The 19,471-nt window shown below is 44.2% G+C and overlaps 1 protein-coding gene and 1 long non-coding RNA gene across 2 annotated transcripts in view; one reads left to right on the top strand and one right to left on the bottom strand.

Annotated features, from left to right (window-relative positions):
• The window catches only part of LOC140740517 (uncharacterized), a 193,127-nt gene that overhangs the window by 28,516 nt on the left and 145,140 nt on the right, over nucleotides 1–19,471 (bottom strand). The window lies entirely within an intron of this gene.
• The window catches only part of cngb1a (cyclic nucleotide gated channel subunit beta 1a), a 144,899-nt gene continuing 133,448 nt past the window's right edge, over nucleotides 8,021–19,471 (top strand). Inside the window, exons 1-2 of the mRNA XM_073069725.1 lie at nucleotides 8,021–8,102; nucleotides 18,738–18,843. Of these exons, the coding sequence (XP_072925826.1) occupies nucleotides 18,739–18,843 (105 nt within the window). The 5' untranslated portion in view covers nucleotides 8,021–8,102; nucleotide 18,738. The remainder of the gene's footprint in view (nucleotides 8,103–18,737; nucleotides 18,844–19,471) is intronic.

Below are 19,471 nucleotides of genomic sequence, written 5' to 3'. Positions count from 1 at the left end.
CATTGGAGTTGCATGGCCCATGTTGCTGCTAGTGGAGCCTGCCCGTTAATTGCAGAGCTCATAAGTATTTTCTTCAAACATGCAAAGTAGTCTCAGCTACATGAAACTGAGAAGAGAATCCTCGAGGACTGTGGAGGACTGACTAAATGCCATAATGGAAGTTCTCATCACGTGTGGATTCTTACTCTTCCACTTGCCAAAATAAACTTATTGTCATCTACTTAAATATTCCTATGCTGAGTAAAAGGACTAGAGGACTTAAAATCCTTGCTGATTTTCAATACTGCATAGTTTAAAATGACAAGAAAGGACTTGTCCCTTAGACCTTACCAGGAGTCAAAAGTTCTCAGTGACCCACGGCAGTTCATCTGAGAGAGGGTTTCACTTGGTCACGATTTACAACAAAGTGTTAAATTCATCGCCTGTCTAAAGTTTATTTAATAATAGTTGACCACTACTTAGCAGTAGTTCAATAATGAATCCGACAAAATGGAATATGTCTATCTGCTATTTATCAAATGCAGGTCAGCCTTCAACAGCATCACCCCCTCACTACTAATCAACAGGCTTCAAAACCTCGGCCTTGCACTTCCCTCTAACCGGATCCTCAACTTCCTTATCGGGAGAACACAGTCAGTGCAAATCAGTAATAACATCTCCTCCTTGCTGCCGATCAACATGGGCATCCTTCAATGATGCATGTTTACTCTCTCTACACCCATGATTGTTGGCTAGGCACAGCTGAAACACCATCTATGAACTGGTCGATGGCATCACTGTTGTTGGCAGGATCTCAGACAGCAACAAGGAGGGAGGTAGATCAGCTGGTTGAGTGGTGCTGCAACGACAACCTTCTGCTCATTATCAGCAAGACCAAGCAACTGAGTGTGGACTTCAGGAAGTGGATATTGGGAGAACACACACCAGTCCTCATTGAGGGGTGAGTGGTGGAAATGGAGAGCAGCTTTATGTTCCGGGGTGTCATCATCTTGGAGGACCTACCCTGGGCCCAACACATTGATGCAACTATGAAGAAGACACACCATTAGCTATTCTTCATTATGAGAACACAGAACAGTGCAGCACCTGAACAGGCCCCTTTGCCCACAATGTTGTACTGAACCAGCTAAAAAGCCCAAAAACTAATCCCTCCTACCTACATAATGTCCATATCCCTCCATCTTCCTCATATTCAGGTGCCTATCCAAACGTCTCTTCCCTGGTATCATGGATTATTGATTACCTGACTGGCAGACCACAGTACGTACACTTGCAACACTGTGTGTCAGACAGAGTGGTCAGCAGCGCTGGGGCTCCACAGGGGACTGTCCTGTCTCCCTTTCTCTTCACCATCTACACCTCGGACTTCAACTACTGCACAGGGTCTTGCCATCTTCAGAAGTTTTCTGATGACTCAGCCATAGTTGGATACATCAGCAAGGGAGATGAGGCTGAGTACAGGGCTATGGTGGGAAACATTGTCACATGGTGCGAGCAGAATCATCTGCAGCTTAATGTGAAAAAGACTAAGGAGCTGGTGGTGGACCTGAGGAGGGCTAAGGCACTGGTGACCCCTGTTTCCATCCAAGGGGTCAGTGTGGACATGGTGGAGGATTACAGATACCTGGGGATACGAATGGACAATAAACTGGACTGGTCAAAGAACACTGAGGCTGTCTACAAGGAGAGTCAGAGCCGTCTCTATTTCCTGAGGAGACTGAGGTCCTTTAACATCTGCCGGATGATGCTGAGGATGTTCTACAAGGCTGTGGTGGCCAGTGCTATCATGTTTGCTGTTGTGTGCTGGGGCAGCAGGCTGAGGGTAGCAGACACCAACAGAATCAACAAACTCATTCGCAAGGCCAGTGATGTTGTGGGGGTGGAGCTGGACTCTCTGACGGTGGTGTCTGAAAGGCGGATGCTGTCCAAGTTGTATGCCATCTTGGACAATAACTCTTATCCACTCTATAATGTACTGGTACATTCAGCCAGAGACTCATTCCACCGAGATGTAACACTGAGCGTCATAGGAAATCATTCCTACCTGTGGCCATCAAACTTTACAACTCCTCCCTCAGAGTGTCAGACACCCTGAGCCAATAGGCTGGTCCTGGACTTATTTCCACTTGGCATGATTAACTTTTTATTATTTAATTATTTATGGTTTTATATTGCTATATTTCTTCACTATTCTTGGTTGTTGCGGTTGTAACGAAACCCAGTTTCCTTCAGGATCAATAAAGTATGTCTGTCTGTCTGTCTGTATTTGCCTCTACCACCATACCAAGCAGTGCAATCCAGACATCCACCATTCACTGAGTAAAAATCTTACCCCTCACTTCCCCTTTGAACCTAACCCCTCTCAACTTCAATGCATGCCCTCTGGTATTAAACATATCCATCCTGGTGGAAAGATACTCCCTGTCTACTCTATCTATGCCTCTCATAATCTTATAAACCTCTATCAGATCTCCCCTCAGCCTCTGCTGCTCCAGAGAAAGCAACCCAAGTTTGTCCAGCCTCTCATGATGGGACATGCCCTCTAAACCAGGCAGCATCCTGGTAAACCTCTTCCGCACCTTATCCAAAGACTCAACATCCTTCCTATAGCGTGGAGTTTGAGGAGATTCAAAATGTCACCAAAGACTCTTTAAACATTTCTCCAGATGCAGAGTGGGGAACATTCCACTGGTTGCATCGTTGCCAGGATCACAAGGGGCTGCAGAAGGTTGTGGAATCAGTCAGTCCATCCCAGGTCCAACCCTCTGGTCCATCAATCACCATCTAGGACACACCCTCTTTGTGCTACTACTATCAGGGAGGAAGCACACACACAATGTTTTAAGAATTGTTTCTCCTCCTCTGCTATGCGATTTCTGAATGTCCACAAATCTATGAACTCTACCTTGTTATTAGCTTTTAGCACCATTTAGTAATGTTTGTAACTGAGTAATTTTATTCCATTTTGCATTGTACTGCTGCCACAAAGCAGGTGTCATTGATAATAAAGCTGTTTCTGATTCTTATTCTGTACCCTAGCCCAGTTGTTCAAGGTTACTGAGAGTGTTAACAGAATAGGATTGGACAGGGAGTAGTAATCTCTGCTAATGAGATGCACTAAATTTGTTCGATGGTAAAGGATGAATTTTATCAGCTGTCTTTGCTAAAAGGAACAGTCCCTCGCTCATATGCAATGGATGATAAATGGGGACAGTTTCCATTCAATATCACGAATAAATTTAGAAAGATTAATCTTCCATTTCATTGAGATGAACATAAGTAATAAATACTCATTTTCAATTGCATTACTCAGAAGCATCCAAGCACTGGGGAAATTACTGAAGAAACAAATACCTGTCAATAATATTACAACAGAACTCCAGCAGCCCTTGGACCCCTATCTTCAACTGAAATGCAAAAAAATCAGAACATGTTTCTCTATCAGAGTGAATGAAAATGAGTTCAGTTTTCAGTCAGAAATACTAATGATTAAAAAATTAGTCGTCTGAAAATGGAATCGATGTTATATGTGTATTTTCACTCTTTGCTATGTTTAAGTAAGGGTAATCATTTTAAAAAAATCTTTTTTTCTCTGCCACAGTTGTTTTTCAGGTTAGCGGCACTTGCACCAGCTAATCTGTGCCTGAATTATAATCAGCTCATTAATCTATTGGCCTGTCAGCAGAAGCTGGATCATTCACATAGGAGACTTGAAGGAGATTTTATTGTTTCTCTGGCTGTACATTGATGGCCTGTCTCAGACTAAGTAAACAAAAGAGGTTTTAAAAATCTATTAGTCACTACCTATGATACCACACCACAAGCCATATGAACATTAGAATAAATATATCTTGAATGCAATGAGCACTTTTTTCTCTGATCAGACTCAGGCATACTGACCAATACACTGGTGCTATTGCACAGTTTCAGTAAATCAGGTCCAATCCCAACCTCTGGAGCTGTTTGAATGGACATTTTTCCCGTGACTGGGTGGGCTTCCTCTTGCTGCTCTGGTTTCCTTCCCCAGCACAAAGATGTGCAAGTTACATAGCCACTGTAAGTTTAGGTGAGTATGATTGATGTGAGTTGATACCCCTGCCCCCCCCCCCCCCGCCTCACCCCCATCCCTATCTATTATTTTAGTCTGGTTCTCTTTCTCTCTCTTTTTCCCCCCTCACTATAATCTCCCCCAGCCCTATCTTTCTTTCTTTTTTATTTCCAACAATTCTCCACCTTCCCCCTAGCCCATTTCCCTCCAGCCTATCACTTCCTAGCTCTCTACTTTATCCCTCCCTCCACTTCTTATCCCCCCTCGACTATCCCATGTTACTTTACTCCTGATGAAGGGTTTCGGCCTGGAACGTCATCACTACCTCCTCCCATAGATGCTGTCTGGCCTGCTGAGTTCTGCCAGCATTTTGTGTTTTTTTTTACTTTACCTGTAAATCTGCTGCAGCTCTCTATTGTGTCCAAAGTTTCTGATGTAGCCTCCTCTGCATTGGTGAGACCTGTTGTAAATTAGGGGACCACTTCATGGAGGACTTCTGCTTCATCTGCCAAAATCAGAACTTCCGGTGGCCAAATAGCTTAATTCTGATTCCATTGCTATTCATACTTGTCAGTCCATGGTCTCCTCTTGTGCCAAGATGGGGTTACCCTCAAGTTGGAGGAGCAACACCCTCTATTCCATCTAGGTAGCCTCCAATCTGATGGCATGAATATTAAGAGCAAACACGAGGAAATCTGCAGATGCTGGAAATTCAAACAACACACACAAAATGCTGGTGGAACACAGCAGGCCAGGCAGCATCTATAGGGAGAAGCGCTGTCGACGTTTCGGGCAGAGACCCTTCATCAGGACTAACCGAAAGGAAAGATAGTAAGAGATTTGAAAGTAGTGAGGGGAGGGGGAAATGCAAAATGATAGGAGAAGACCGGAGGGGGTGGGGTGAAGCTAAGAGCTGGAAAGGTGATTGGCGAAAGTGATACAGAGCTGGAGAAGGGAAAGGATCATGGGACGGGAGGCCTCAGGAGAAAGAAAGGTGGGGGGGAGCCCCAGAGGGAGATGGAGAACAGGTAAACAATCAGGGATGGGGTAAGAAGGGGAGGAGGGGCATTAACGGAAGTTAGAGAAGTCAATGTTCATGCCATCAGGTTGGATGCTACCCAGCCGGTATATAAGGTGTTGTTCCTCCAACCTGAGTTTGGATTTATTTTGACGGTAGAGGATGCCATGGATAGACATATCAGAATGGGAATGGGACGTGGAATTAAAATGTGTGGCCACTGGGAGATCCTGCTTTCTCTGGCGGACCGAGCATAGGTGTTCAGCGAAACGGTCTCCCAGTCTGCGTCGGGTCTCACCAATAAATAAATGGCCACACCGGGAGCACCGGACGCAGTATACCACACCAGCCAACTCACAGGTGAAGTGTCGCCTCACCTGGAAGGACTGTCTGGGGCCCTGAATGGTGGTGAGGGAGGAAGTGTAAGGGCAAGTGTAGCACTTGTTCCGTTTACGAGGATAAGTGCCAGGACGGAGATCGGTGGGAAGGGATGGGGGGGACAAGTGGACAAGGGAGTCGCGTAGGGAGCGATCCGTGCGAAAAGCAGAAAGAGGGGGGAGGGAAAAATGTGTTTGGTAGTGGGATCCCGTTGGAGGTGGCGGAAGTTACGGAGAATTATACGTTGGACCTGGAGGCTGGTGGGGTGGTAGGTGAGGACAAGGGGAACCCTATCCCGAGTGGGGTGGCGGGTGGATGGGGTGAGGGCAGATGTGCGGGAAATAGGAGAGATGCGTTTGAGAGCAGAGTTGATGGTGGACGAAGGGAAGCCCCTTTGTTTAAAAAAGGAAGATATCTCCTTCGTCCTGGAATGAAAAGCCTCATCCTGAGAGCAGATGCGGCGGAGGCGGAGGAATTGTGAGAAGAGGGTAGCATAGTCCAGGTAGCTGTGAGAGTCTGTAGGCTTATAGTAGATATCAGTAGATAGGCCGTCTCTAGAGATGGACTATACCGACACCTCCCTCCCCTTTCTTGATCTTTCTGTCTCCATCTCTGGAGACGGCCTATCTACTGATATCTACTATAAGCCTACAGACTCTCACAGCTACCCGGACTATTCCTCTTTCCACCCTGTCTCTTGCAAAAATGCTATCCCCTTCTCACAATTCCTCCGTCTCCGCCGCATCTGCTCTCAGGATGAGGCTTTTCATTCCAGGATGAAGGAGATGTCTTCCTTTTTTAAACAAAGGGGCTTCCCTTCGTCAACCATCAACTCTGCTCTCAAACGCATCTCTCCCATTTCCCGCACATTTGCCCTCACCCCATCCACCCGCCACCCCACTCGGGATAGGGTTCCCCTTGTCCTCACCTACCGCCCCACCAGCCTCCATGTCCAACGTATAATTCTCTGTAACTTCCGCCACCTCCAACAGGATCCCACTACCAAACACATTTTTCCCTCCCCCCCCTTTTCTGCTTTTCGCAGGGATCGCTCCCTACGTGACTCCCTTGTCCACTCGTCCCCCCCATCCCTTCCCACCGATCTCCCTCCTGGCACTTATCCTCGTAAATGGAACAAGTGCTACACCTGCCCTTACACTTCCTCCCTCACCACCATTCAGGGCCCCAGACAGTCCTTCCAGGTGAGGTGACACTTCACCTGTGAGTCGGCTGGTGTGGTATACTGCGTCCGGTGCTCCCGGTGTGGCCTTTTATATATTGGTGAGACCCGACACAGACTGGGAGACCATTTCGCTGAACACCTATGCTCAGTCCGCCAGAAAAAGCAGGATCTCCCAGTGGCCACACATTTTAATTCCATGTCCCAGTCCCATTCTGATATGTCTATCCATGGCCTCCTCTACTGTCAAGATGAATCCAAACTCAGGTTGGAGGAACAACACCTTATATACCGGCTGGGTAGCCTCCAACCTGATGGCATGAACATTGACTTCTCTAACTTCTGTTAATGCCCCTCCTCATCTTCTTACCCCATCCCTGACATATTTAGTTGTTTGCCTGTTCTCCATCTCCCTCTGGTGCTCCCGCCCCTCCCTCTTTCTTTCTCCCGAGGCCTCCCGTCCCATGATCCTTTCCCTTCTCCAGCTCTGTATCACTTTTGCCAATCACCTTTCCAGCTCTTAGCTTCATCCCACCCCCTCCGGTCTTCTCCTATCATTTCACATTTCCCCCTCCCCCCACTACTTTCAAATCTCTTACTATCTCTCCTTTCAGTTAGTCCTGACGAAGGGTCTCGGCCCGAAACTTCGACAGCTCTTCTCCCTATAGATGCTGCCTGGCCTGCTGTGTTCCACCAGCATGAATATTAATCTCTCTTTCTAGTAAAAAAATTCCTTCCCCCTCCCCTCTTCCTCTGTTCTCCACTCTGATCTTTTACCTCTCCTCACCTGCCTATCACTTCCCCCTGGGTCCCCTCCTCCTTCCCTTTCTCCTATGGTCCACTGTCCCCTCTCCTATGATATTCCTTCTTCTCCAGCCCTTTACCTTTCCCACCCCAATGACTTCACCTTCCATCTAGCCTCCTTCCCCTCCCCCGCCTTTTTATTCAGCTATCCTACCCCTTCCTTTCCTGTCCCAAAGAAGGGTTTCAGTCTGAACGTTGACTGCAAACTCTTTTCCATAGATGTTGCCTGACCTGCTGAGTTCCTCCTGTATTTTGTGTGTGTTGCTTTGGATTTCTAGCATCTGCAGACTTTCTCATGTTTAGCCTTTTTTGGTGCTCTCTGGGAGCCAGGTTTTGTCTTCTCCAGAGGCATGTTAGTGAGTATTCCCTTTTCTACCCATTCTCTTTCCAGTTTTGTCCCGCGTTCAATCCATTTTATCACATTGATTAGTTCATTTCTTGTTTCCTTTTGTCCATTTTTACATTTTTCCTTCCATTGCTTTCTGTTCCTCTCAGTGCCTTTACTGTTTTCAAATCTCCTTCATGACCTTAATCTTTTTCCTTGCAGACTGGTTGCTTAATCTCCCTATAGACCTAGAGTGCCTGAGGGCAGTAGTTCATACACACACGCTTCATACACACCACACTGGGACTTTCAGGAATGGCACCTGCTCCCTGACCCTTCCAGAGCACAGGTAAATCTCAGCTTGGGTGGATCTTGAAATATGTAGGTTCAGACTCTGCCCTGTAATTTTCTGGGGGCAGTGCAAAAAAAAAATCAGCCCAAAAAAGTAAAACCTTTGAGTTGCAGCTTTGAAATAGTATGTTTTGTCTTGCTTTTTAATTGAGTAAAGATTTCATTGCACCTTAGAAGCCAATGAGAAATAAAGAAGGGTAAGTTATAATATTCTGCAATTGACATGTAATATTAAGGCAGTAAATGGTGATGGGAATTCACAATAACTTGTTTGTATGTTGAGTAACTGCTGCATATCCTAAAGCCATTAATGAGTGTATCTTCCTGCCTTAAAGCAGATAATCAGTCTAGTTTGAACACAGCATTTAGTGACCCACTGACATCGCTTCTAATGAACGTTTTGGAAATACTAAAGTCCACTTTGTTTCATTTCAAGAAGATTAGAATATAAAAGCAGGGATGTGATCCTGGAGCTTTAGAAGGTGTTGGTCAGAGCACAGTTGGAATATTGTGAGCAGTTTGGGGCTGTATATCTAAGGAAGCATGTGCTGGCATTTGAGATGTTCCTGGGGATGAAAGGGTTAATGCAGGAGGAGCATATGATGGCTCTCAGCCTGTACATTGAGGATATCATTAAAACCCACTGGATATTGAAAGGCCTAGGAAGAGTGGATGTGAAGAGGAAGCTTCCAATGGTGGGGGAGTCTAAGACCAGAGAGCACAACATAAGAATAAAAGGACAGCCCTTTAGAACAGAGACAAGGAGAATTTCTTCAACCGGTGGGTGGTGAATCTGTGGAAATCATTGCTGCAGATGACAGTGGAGGCTAAGTCATGAGTTATATTTAAAGTGGAGGTTGATAGGTTCCTGATTAGTAAGGTGGGGTCAAAAATTATGGGAAGAAGACAGGAGACTGTGGTTAAGAGGGAGTAATAAATCAGTCATGATCAAATGGTGGAGGAGACTTGATGGGCTGAATGGCTTAAATCTGCTCCTATGTTTTACAGCCTTATGATCTTTACGTCAAGTAGGTGACATGGATCAAAATCAAGAATTTGGGAAAAGCAGGAGTGGTTCATCTCAGATACTAACTAATTAATGTATCAATTACACATTTGCTGCCATAGTGTTTCTGTCGATTTTACTATTCTTCATAAGATATGGATGTCACTGCTCAAGCAGAGATTTAATGCCCATCCTAGCTATCTTTGAACTTAGTAACTTGTTGGAGGATTTCAGAAAGCAGTTAAGAGTTGTGTTACTGAGGGTCTGGTGGTGGTGGGGCGAGGGGGGGGGAAGAAGTGCCAATAATTCAGGTTGAAACTCGATGCAGGGTTTCAATTCACAACATTGACGGTTTCTTTTCTTACACCAGAGTTGCTCAAATTACTGTGTTCCTCCTGAAGATTGTTACTCTTGGGAAGCTGTTTGGGGTACCTTTTGAATTATAGAGGCAGCGTGTGCATGGAAGTTGTTATTGTCCACACATTCACTAAGTAAAGCAATTTCTCCTTCCATCCCTTCCCCACCTAGTCTCTCCAGATTCTTGGCATTTTCCCTTTGAATTTCACTCACTCTTCGAAATCCCAAGGTATTAAGGATTATCCTAGTAAGACATACGCAGAGTGAAACTCCCATCCCAGGAACCAGCTGAGTGAAGACCAGTCATGCTACACTGGCACTGAGGCCAATGTATTCCTGTAAGAGCAAACCTCATACCCAAGCCCTGCACAATAACAGCCACTGGTCCTTACTCCTGCTCTCCAAACCCCTCTGAGAATGCAGGCCAATGTATCACTTGCCTTCCTAAGTGTTGTCTGCTTCTGGCTCTCTCTGGAAGTTCATTTTACCATATAACAATTACAGCACGGAAACAGGCCATCTCGGCCCTTCTAGTCCATGCTGAACGCTTACTCTCACCTAGTCACACTGACCTGCACTCAGCCCATAACCCTCCATTCCTTTCCTGTCCATATACATATCCAATTTTTTTAAAATGACAATATCGAACCTGCCTCTACCACTTCTACTGGGAGCTAGTTCTGCACAGCTACTACTCTCTGAGTAAAGAAATTCCCCCTCGTGTTACCCCTAAACTTTTGCCCCCTAACTCTCAACTCATGTCCTCTTGTTTGAATCTCCCCTACTCTCAATGGAAAAAGCCTATCCAAGTCAACTCTGTCTATCCCCCTCATAATTTTAAATACCTCTATCAAGACCCCCTCAACCTTCTACACTCCAAAGAATAAAGACCTAACTTGTTCAACCTCTCTCTGTAATTTAGGTGCTGAAACCCAGGTAACATTCTAGTAAATCTCCTCTGTACTTTCTCTATTCCTATAGTTCGGTGACCAGAACTGTACACAATACTCCAAATTTGGCCTCACCAATGCCTTGTACAATTTTAAATTACATCCCAACTCCTATACTCAACGCTCTGATTTATAAAGGCCAGCATACCAAAAGTTTTCTTCACCACCCTATCCACATGAGATTCCACCTTCAGGGAACTATGCACCATTATTCTTAGATCACTCTGTTCTACTGCATTCTTCAATGCCCTACCATTTACCATGTATGTCCTATTTTGATTAGCACCTCACACTTATCTGCATTAAACTCCATCTGCCATCTTTCAGCCCACTCTTCTAACTAGCCTAAATCTCTCTGCAAGCTTTGAAACCCTACTTCATTATCCACAACACCACCTATCTTAGTATCATCTGCATACTTACTAATCCAATTTACCACCCCATCATCCAGATCATTAATGTATATGACAAAGAACATTGGACCCAGTACAGATCCCTGAGGCACACCACTAGTCACCGGCCTCCAACCTGACAAACAGTTATCCACCACTACTATCTGGCACCTCCCATCCAGCCACTGTTGAATCCATTTTACTATTTCAATATTAATACCTAGCGATTGAAGCTTCCTAACTAACCTTCCGTGTGGAACCTTGTCAAAGGTTCTACTGCTTTACCTTCGTCAACTTTCCTCGTAACCTCTTCAAAACACTCAATAAGATTTGTCAAACGTGACCTTCCACTCACAAATCCATATTGACTGTTCCTAATCAGACCCTGTCTATCCAGATAATTATATATACTATCTCTAAGAATACTTTCCATTAATTTACCTACCACTGACATCAAACTTAAAGGCCGATAATTGCTAGGTTTACTCTTAGAACCCTTTTTAAACAATGGAAGCACATGAGCAATACGCCAATCTTCCAGCACCATCCCCGTTTCTAATGACATTTGAAATATTTCTGTCAGAGTCCCTACTATTTCTACACCAACTTCCCTCAAGGTCCTAGGGAAGATCCTGTCAGGATCTGGAGATTTATCCACTTTTATATTCCTTAAAAGCTCCAGTACTTTCTCCTCTTTAATCATCATAATTTCCATAACTACCCTACTTGTTTCCCTTACCTTACACAATTCAATATCCTTCTCCTTACTGAATACCAAAGAAAAGAAATTGTTCAAAATCTCCCCCATCTCTTTTGGCTCCACACATAGCTGTCCACTCTGATTCTCTGAGGGACCAATTTTATCCCTCACTATCCTTTTGCTATTAATATAACTGTAGAAACCCTTTGGATTTATTTTCACCTTACTTGCTAAAGCAACCTCATATCTTTTTTTAGCTTTTCTAATTTCTTTAAGATTCTTTTTTACATTCTTTATATTCCTCGAGTACCTCATTTACTCCATGCTGCCTATATTTATTGTAGATCTCTCACTTTTTCCGAACCAAGTTTCCAATATCCCTTGAAAATCATGGCTCTCTCAAACTTTTAACCTTTCTTTTCAACCTAACAGAAACATAAAGATTCTGTACCCTCAAAATTTTACCTTTAAATGACCTCCATTTCCCTATTACATCCTTCCCATAAAACAAAATGTCCCAATCCACTCCTTCTAAATCCTTTCGCATCTCCTCAAAGTTAACCTTTCTCCAATCAAAAATCTCAACCCTGGATCCAGACCTATCCTTCTCCGTCATTATATTGAAACTAATGGCATTGTGATCATTGGACCCGAAGTGCTCCCCAACACATACCTCCGTCACCTGACCTATCTCATTCCCTAATAGGAGATCCAACACTACCCCCTTCTCTAGTTTGTACCTCTGTGTATTGCTGCAAAAAACTATCCTGCACACATTTTACAAACTCCAAACCATCCAGCCCTTTTACAGTATGGGCTTCCCAGTCTATGTGTGGAAAATTAAAATCTCCCACAATCACAACCTTGTGTTTACTACAAATATCTAAATAGCCTCCCTAGACGAGCCCTCTAATCTATCCTGCCAGAGCACCGCTGTAATATTTTCTCTGACAAGCAATGCAACATCTTCCCCTCTTGCCCCTCCAATTCAATCACACCTGAAGCAACGAAATCCAGGAATATTTAATTGCCAATCACACCCCTCCGACAACATGCCAGGTATCAATCCATGTTCTAAGCTCATCCTCCTTTCTTACAATGCTCCTAGCATTAAAATAAATGCATTTAAGAAATTCTCCACCTCTTACTCTCTGTTTATCTCTAACGGTGCAAACAACTTTACTATCTTCTTTTTCTTCCTTCTCCCCTACATCTTCGGTCTGAGTGCTCCCCTTCTCTGTCACCTGCCTATCCTCCCTCACACACTGTCTACAAGCTTTCTCTATTTGTGAACTAACCTCCTCTCTCCTAGTCTCTTCAATTTGATTCCCACCCCCCAACCATTCTAGTTTAAAGTCTCCCCAGTAGCCTTAGCAAATCTCCCCGCTAGGATATTGTTCCCCCTAGGATTCAAGTGCAACCCATCCTTTTTGTACAGGTCATACCTGCCCCAAAAGAAGTCCCAATGATCCAGAAACTTGAATCCCTGACCCTTGCTCCAACCTCTCAGCCATGCATTTATCCTCCACCTCATTCCATTCCTACTCTCACTGTCGCATGGCACAGGCAGTAATCCCAAGGTTACTACCTTTGCGGTCCTTCTTCTCAACTCCCTTCCTAACTCCCTATATTCTCCTTTCAGGACCTCTTCCCTTTTCCTACCTATGTCATTGGTACCTATATACACCATGACCTCTGGCCCCTCACACTCCTACTTCAGGATATCGTGGACACGATCAGAAACATCCCAGACCCTGGCACCAGGGAAGCAAACTACCATCTGGTTCTCCTGACTGAGTCCACAGAATCGCCTATCTGACCCCCTAACTATCGAGTCCCCTATTACTACTGCCTTCCTCTTCCTTTCCCTACCCTTCTGAGCCACAGGGCCGGAATCTGTGCCAGAGGCACGGCCTCTGTTGCTTCCCTCAGGTAGGCTGTTCCCCCCCCCCAACAGTACTCAAACAGGAGCACTTACTGTCAAGGGGTACAGCCACTGGGGTACTCTCTAGTACCTGACTCTTCCCTTCCCTCTCCTAACCATGACCCACTTGTTTGCCTCCCATGACCACCTGCCTGTAACTCCTCTCTATCAACTCCTCACTCTCCCTGACCAGACGAAGATCATCGAGCTGCAGCTCCAGTTCCCTAACACGGTCCCTTAGGAGCTGCAGCTCGGCGCACCTGGCACAGATATGGACGTCCGGGATGCTTGGAGACTCCAGGACCTCCCACATCCGACACTGAGAACAACAAGCTGCCCTCACACTCATACTTCCCCCTTTCCTCAAATAACAGGAAAAATTGAAAACTAAACCTACCTTGCCTCGCCCATTTTTGCCTAAGCCCATTGAGCCAAAGCCCTTAAGCCCTCACTCTGCTCCCGGCTCACTCTGTTGCCCGCAAAACAATGCTGCCCGCTGTATAAGGCCGTGTTCCTTTTAAATCTTCCGCGCTTCACTGCCTGATGTCACACGCCTGTGCAGTCCTGCCTCTCTTAACCCCGACGGGAAGAAAAAACCAAAATGGCTCCCGCAGCACTCCCATTCTGATTCTCAGACCTCCTTCTCCAAATTCTATGTTTTATGTATGAGGATTACAATGAAGCCGATACAGGTACACTTTGTTTGTTCTTCCCTGTGATCTTATTGTTATTTATCCTATAGGCAGCTGCAAAGCAGTACTGTGATTAGATTAACAACACTGCACTGGTCACCTGCTCCTGCCCAGCTCAGTTGTCTTATCCAGGGCAAATCAAGATGACACTGAATCACTAAGACCCATTGGGTGCCTCACTTCTTAGTCTGTGCTGCGCAGGAACTGACTTTGTATGGATTGGAGGACCAGGACTAATGATCCCTTCCTCTTTATTAGTGATGCTAGACTACTTGACACTTGGACCATTCTCATTAGCGATCTGTCTGTTAGCGGGCTGGGTGGCCATGAGGCCTCAGACGTGATGTGGCAGGTCCAAAGTCAGCCCATGCAACCTGGAGATCCTCCAACTTGTGTCTTTTCTGACACAGGAAGGAAGTGTAAAGCAGTTAGAAATTCCATTCTAAACAGCATCCTGCAGAAGGCACTACGTGAGATCTGGCCCAATGTATTTAGATTCTAGCCTGCTATTTTAGCCTTCAGTTTTATAGCAAGGAGACATTGAAAATTTGACAGATTTCTAAGCTTACTGACCATGTAAATCTGCGTTCCAACTACCTACTGTGTAAGGACCTGGTAAACTAATTCTTCCCTTCTTAGGATTGAGACTGCCATCATTTCCTGGCATATGAGATGGTCAATGACGTCCATAGGGGTGGTAACCAATAAGTGTGAGATGTGCTCCTCCTGTCATTTCAGCAAAATCTCCGCACAGTTCCATAAAAGACACCCTGAAAAAGCTACTAATAGTATCACTCAGTTACAGAAGGTGAAAGAAGCATTTGAAAAGTGTTCCACACAAATGAGCTTGGTAGTGGTCTCATTGCTTCTTATAACATTTTCAAAATGATAGCAAAGTGTGGAAAATCTCATACAATTGGTGAAAGATTAATAATGCCTGCTGTACCAGAAGTGCTCAGCACTGTTCTCAAAATGGACACCAGTATTTTAAAATCAATACTCCTGTGTAATAAATCTGTAGCTTGTCATATGAAGACATTGAATATCAACTATGCACAGATCTACAAATAACAGAATTTGGGATACAACTGGATGAGTCAACTGTGTGAGACAACAAGGCATTGCTAGTGCCATATGTACGGTTTATCAAAAATGGAAAAAGTTTATGAAGAGATTTCCTTCCTTTTGTAAAAAGTTAAACAAATATCAACAGAGAATCAATCTACGATGAGGATAAAAGTATTCTAATTAGGAACACGATTTCCTGTGCAACAGATGGAGCACCATATATGACAGGTCGCCATGCTAGTTTAGTGGCATTTATGAAAAAAGAAATTCCAAGTCTGTTTGCAATCCATTGCGTAATTCATCATCAACATCTCGCAGCCAAAAACCTCAGCCAATGATTTTTTCAAGCATAACTCTTGTAATATTTGCTATTAACAAAATTAAAGCGTATCCTTTAAATAGCAGATATTTGGCCAGCTATGCCAAGATAACAATGAAGAGTTTGAACACTTGCTTCTTCACACTGAAGTGTCAAGAGACTGCTGCTTAAAATATTTCTTTGATCTTTTGGACACTATGGTTGAATTTTTTCTCAAAGTCGACAACAGCTTGGGAAACAAGTTTGAGCTATGTGGAGTGGTGGCATATCTAGCTGATCTGTATGACAAAATGAACGTTCTAAATATGAAACTTGCAAAGTGAGAATTTCAATTTAATCCAGGCAGAAAGTGCAGTGTCTATCTTTATGGGAAAGTTGGAACTATATAAGCAAAACATTGGGAGAAGTATGTTCTCACAGTTACCTTGTATTGAAAGTATGGCATTCTCTTTCACGGATGGTGATTTGCAAGAGTACTGCTTACACCTACAGTTACTGAATGAGGACTTTCAGAATCGATTCAATGTTTTGAACGATCTGGAAATCCGAACTGCGTAATTAAATCATTTCTTTTTAAGGTGGAAAAACAGGAACAGAGCTTGCAGGAATAAAATATCAAAATTCAGAATGATGAAAAGGTAAAAATGCTTTTCAAAAATATTGGCTTTTGTGGTATGTGGCTACACTGTCATATGAAGTTTCCAGGTCTTTGGACAAAAGCCAAACAGCTCTTCATTGCATTTCCATCCTCCTACCATGTTGAATGAGGCTTCAATGCAGTGAACCACCTACTCACAAAAAGCAGAAACCGCTTGGACATTGTTACGCATGGAAACTTGAGGCTTTTACTGTCACAGCTTGAACCAGATATTTCAACTCTTGCTAAAAACCATCAAGCTCAAAGATCACATTAATTTCGAAGCTGCTGTATAGCGTACAGGTACTGTGTAAGCTAGGTTTAAAGACAAATAAAAATTTAAAGCAGAATCATTTTCCTCATGTTAGCATGTGGTAGACAAGTTTTTACATTATGAGGGTGCCAGGAAGTATATAGTGCCCAAGAGGGGCATTGGTAAGCATGAAAGTGCTTTAGGGGAGATGTTGGAAAGTATGAAAGTGTTTTAGCAAAATGATGGGCTGGGAAACACTGCTGTAGATTGTTCATTGCTCCAGGTTCCAATCATCTGCAGTTTCTTGTGCCTTTTTTCCCTCAGAAGCATTAGCAACTGATTAAATGCAGTCTCAGTGATATTCCTTCCCGTGCTGGCCAGATTGTTTCCTTTTGCTCCCCAGTTCTTCCTAGATGTATACCACTCTTTCCTGTGTGAAAGGGATGAGTGTGACCCGTCTGAATGATGTGACTGTGGAAGATGAATAGCTGCTGGTATGTAGGAGGCGTGAAGTGTGCCTGAGACTTACTGCAGTGTAAGTCCGTGAGGGCGAGGTAATGATCTGAATGGTAGGAGCGCAGGTCCATGGGTTATGGAGTTGAATGGTTTGGGTCAGTGGTTGAGGCTGGTGCTCTTGCTGGTAGCATAGATCAACTGAAGTTAATCTCATTAACTTTGTTAGTTCATTAAATTTCTTCCTCTACTGCCCTAGCATCGATCTCCGCCCTGCTTTTCCCCACTATTATTTGACCATGTGCTAGGAGGAGCGCTGTTATGTATTTAATATTTCAATAGTATTTGAGCAATCTTGTGTGTGTATGTATATGTATAAAATCTGATTATACATTCTTGTTTATTTAAATAATCAATTATGGGTATATGTATAAATACATTAATTGCTTACATCATCACGCTACCACCTGATGCATGTACGCCTCACTTCAAGTAAACTCAAACTAGACCTGTACTCCTGGACACCCTTGTTTCCTTTGTATTAGTTTAATGGTTTGAAGTTACAAAGCATAACAAGCTCATTCTCCCTAAAGGTCTTCCCTCTTTCATTCTCCCTCCAAGAAAGGTTTGCTTCTGAAGTGACTCCCAGCACCTGCTCCAGCCACAATACACTTTACTGTACTGGCCCTCTCTGGGTTCCATTTTCACAAATGTCCTTAAATCAATTTTGTCCATAAGTCTGAAATGACACAAGGATTATTTGATATGGTAATCATACCTTTGCTGAATTGTCATGGTATCAAAACTGAATAAAACAAGTAACAAAGAAATGGCAAGTAAGTAAAAAGAGAGAAAAAAGACAGAGCAAACTAACTTTTATTTGTAGGAATGAAAGTATGTACAGTCAGTCTTTTGAATGTATGAAAGTATGTATGTCAGTCTTTTGAATTTAATAATAATATGGGACCTCCTCGTGTATATCCAGGTGTTCGTAGGCCAGCTTGTAACCGGGGGCGGTTTGTAAGATTGCTTTTATAAAAGCAAACAGAGGGCGACACAGCAGAATAGCAGCTAGCACAACGCTTTGCAGAACCAGAAGGGTTCGATTCCCTCCACCTGTCTGTAAGGAGTTTTGTGTTGTCCCTGTAACCGCGTGGTTTACCTCTAGGTGCTCCGGCTTCCTATCACATTTCCAAAGACATATGGCTAGGGTTGGTGAGTTGTAAGCACACCATGTCGGCACCGGAAACCTGGCAACACCTGCTGGCTGCTCAGCACAATTCGCGCTCATTTGATTTGACGCCAACAACGCGTTTCTCGATGTGTATGTGACAAGTAAAGTTAGTCTTTATATGCGATGCCCGGCCACCTGTTGATGCAGCTAATAAACAGCAGAGGGAGCTCCGGCTCCACTCAGCAACCTCTTGCAAGTACCTGTCACGAAAGAAGCTGATGGGTTCAAGAAGCTGTTGAAATTCAGTCAGCAAACACAAGGAAATCTGCAGATGCTGGAAATTCAAACAACACACACACAAAATACTGGTGGAACACAGCAGGCCAGGCAGCATTTATAAGGAGAAGCACTGTCGATGTTTTGGGCCGAGACGAAGGGTCGAAGGGCCCGAAATGTCGACAGTGCTTCTCCTTATAGACGCTGCCTGGCCTGCTGTGTTCCACCAGTATTTTGTGTATGTTGCCTGAAATTCAGTGCACTGTTGATGGAGAGACAAGTTTGCTCTGGTGCTCTATGACTGTAAGCAAAATAGTCTATATTTAAGCATGTTTATTATCATATTCTAATGTGCTTGCATAGTTACAACAGTATAACTGCTTGTGGTAATTTTGGGATTTATGAATGGTCCTTTCACTTGCTGCCAAACAGGATGTTTACCTGGATTGCTAAAGTTGCTCCACAACCCCCACAGCCAGTTCAACATCTAGAGACCAGGCCTGAGGCTAAAGGTGGCTCCGCACCTGCAGAGGAACAGGTAAGAGGCAGCGAACCATTGCCTGGCATGTTGTCATAAGGGACCACATATCTTCTGTGTGATCCTTTGGTTCAAGTGCTTTAAACTCGGTTCCTGAAATACATTAGTGACACATCAGTCCCCGGAAAACAGGCATATTGATTGACACCGAAAGGATGACTCAAGGGGTGGGGGGGGGGGGGGTGGGGGCAGCCATTCACTCTATTTCTGTCATTCAGAGACATTCCTTTTCCCCTTTAGGACTATCATTAATCGCTTCCTGTACCATCCATAGCTGCTTCCCCCTCCCGATCACTTCCTGTATCATCCCTCTCCCAACTTTATATCCACCAAGCAAAACCATTCTTCCAAGTGTCTTCTGACTGTACTTGAAAATACCAAGCCATTACTTCCTCCCATGCCCAGGCAGCCCCTTCTCTGCTCTCCCCACACATCCTCATCTCTGCAGGAAAATACACTCAAATAGAACAATGAAGTTAGTTATTTGAACTGGGCCCCATGGACCACATCAGGACCAGCCCTCAATGTGCTGAAACTGCTCTCCTTCTCAAGGTCAAATGAATACAGAGATAATTTTAAGCTTATTTTCTCTACTGAAATTCAAATTCTCCATCCTTTCTCCTTCAAC

This window comes from Hemitrygon akajei, chromosome 17, assembly GCF_048418815.1.
Source record: "Hemitrygon akajei chromosome 17, sHemAka1.3, whole genome shotgun sequence".
NCBI classification, from domain to species: domain Eukaryota; kingdom Metazoa; phylum Chordata; class Chondrichthyes; order Myliobatiformes; family Dasyatidae; genus Hemitrygon; species Hemitrygon akajei.
The sequence above is the reverse complement of the archived record's forward strand: the minus strand, read 5'-3'. Positions and strand labels throughout refer to the sequence as shown.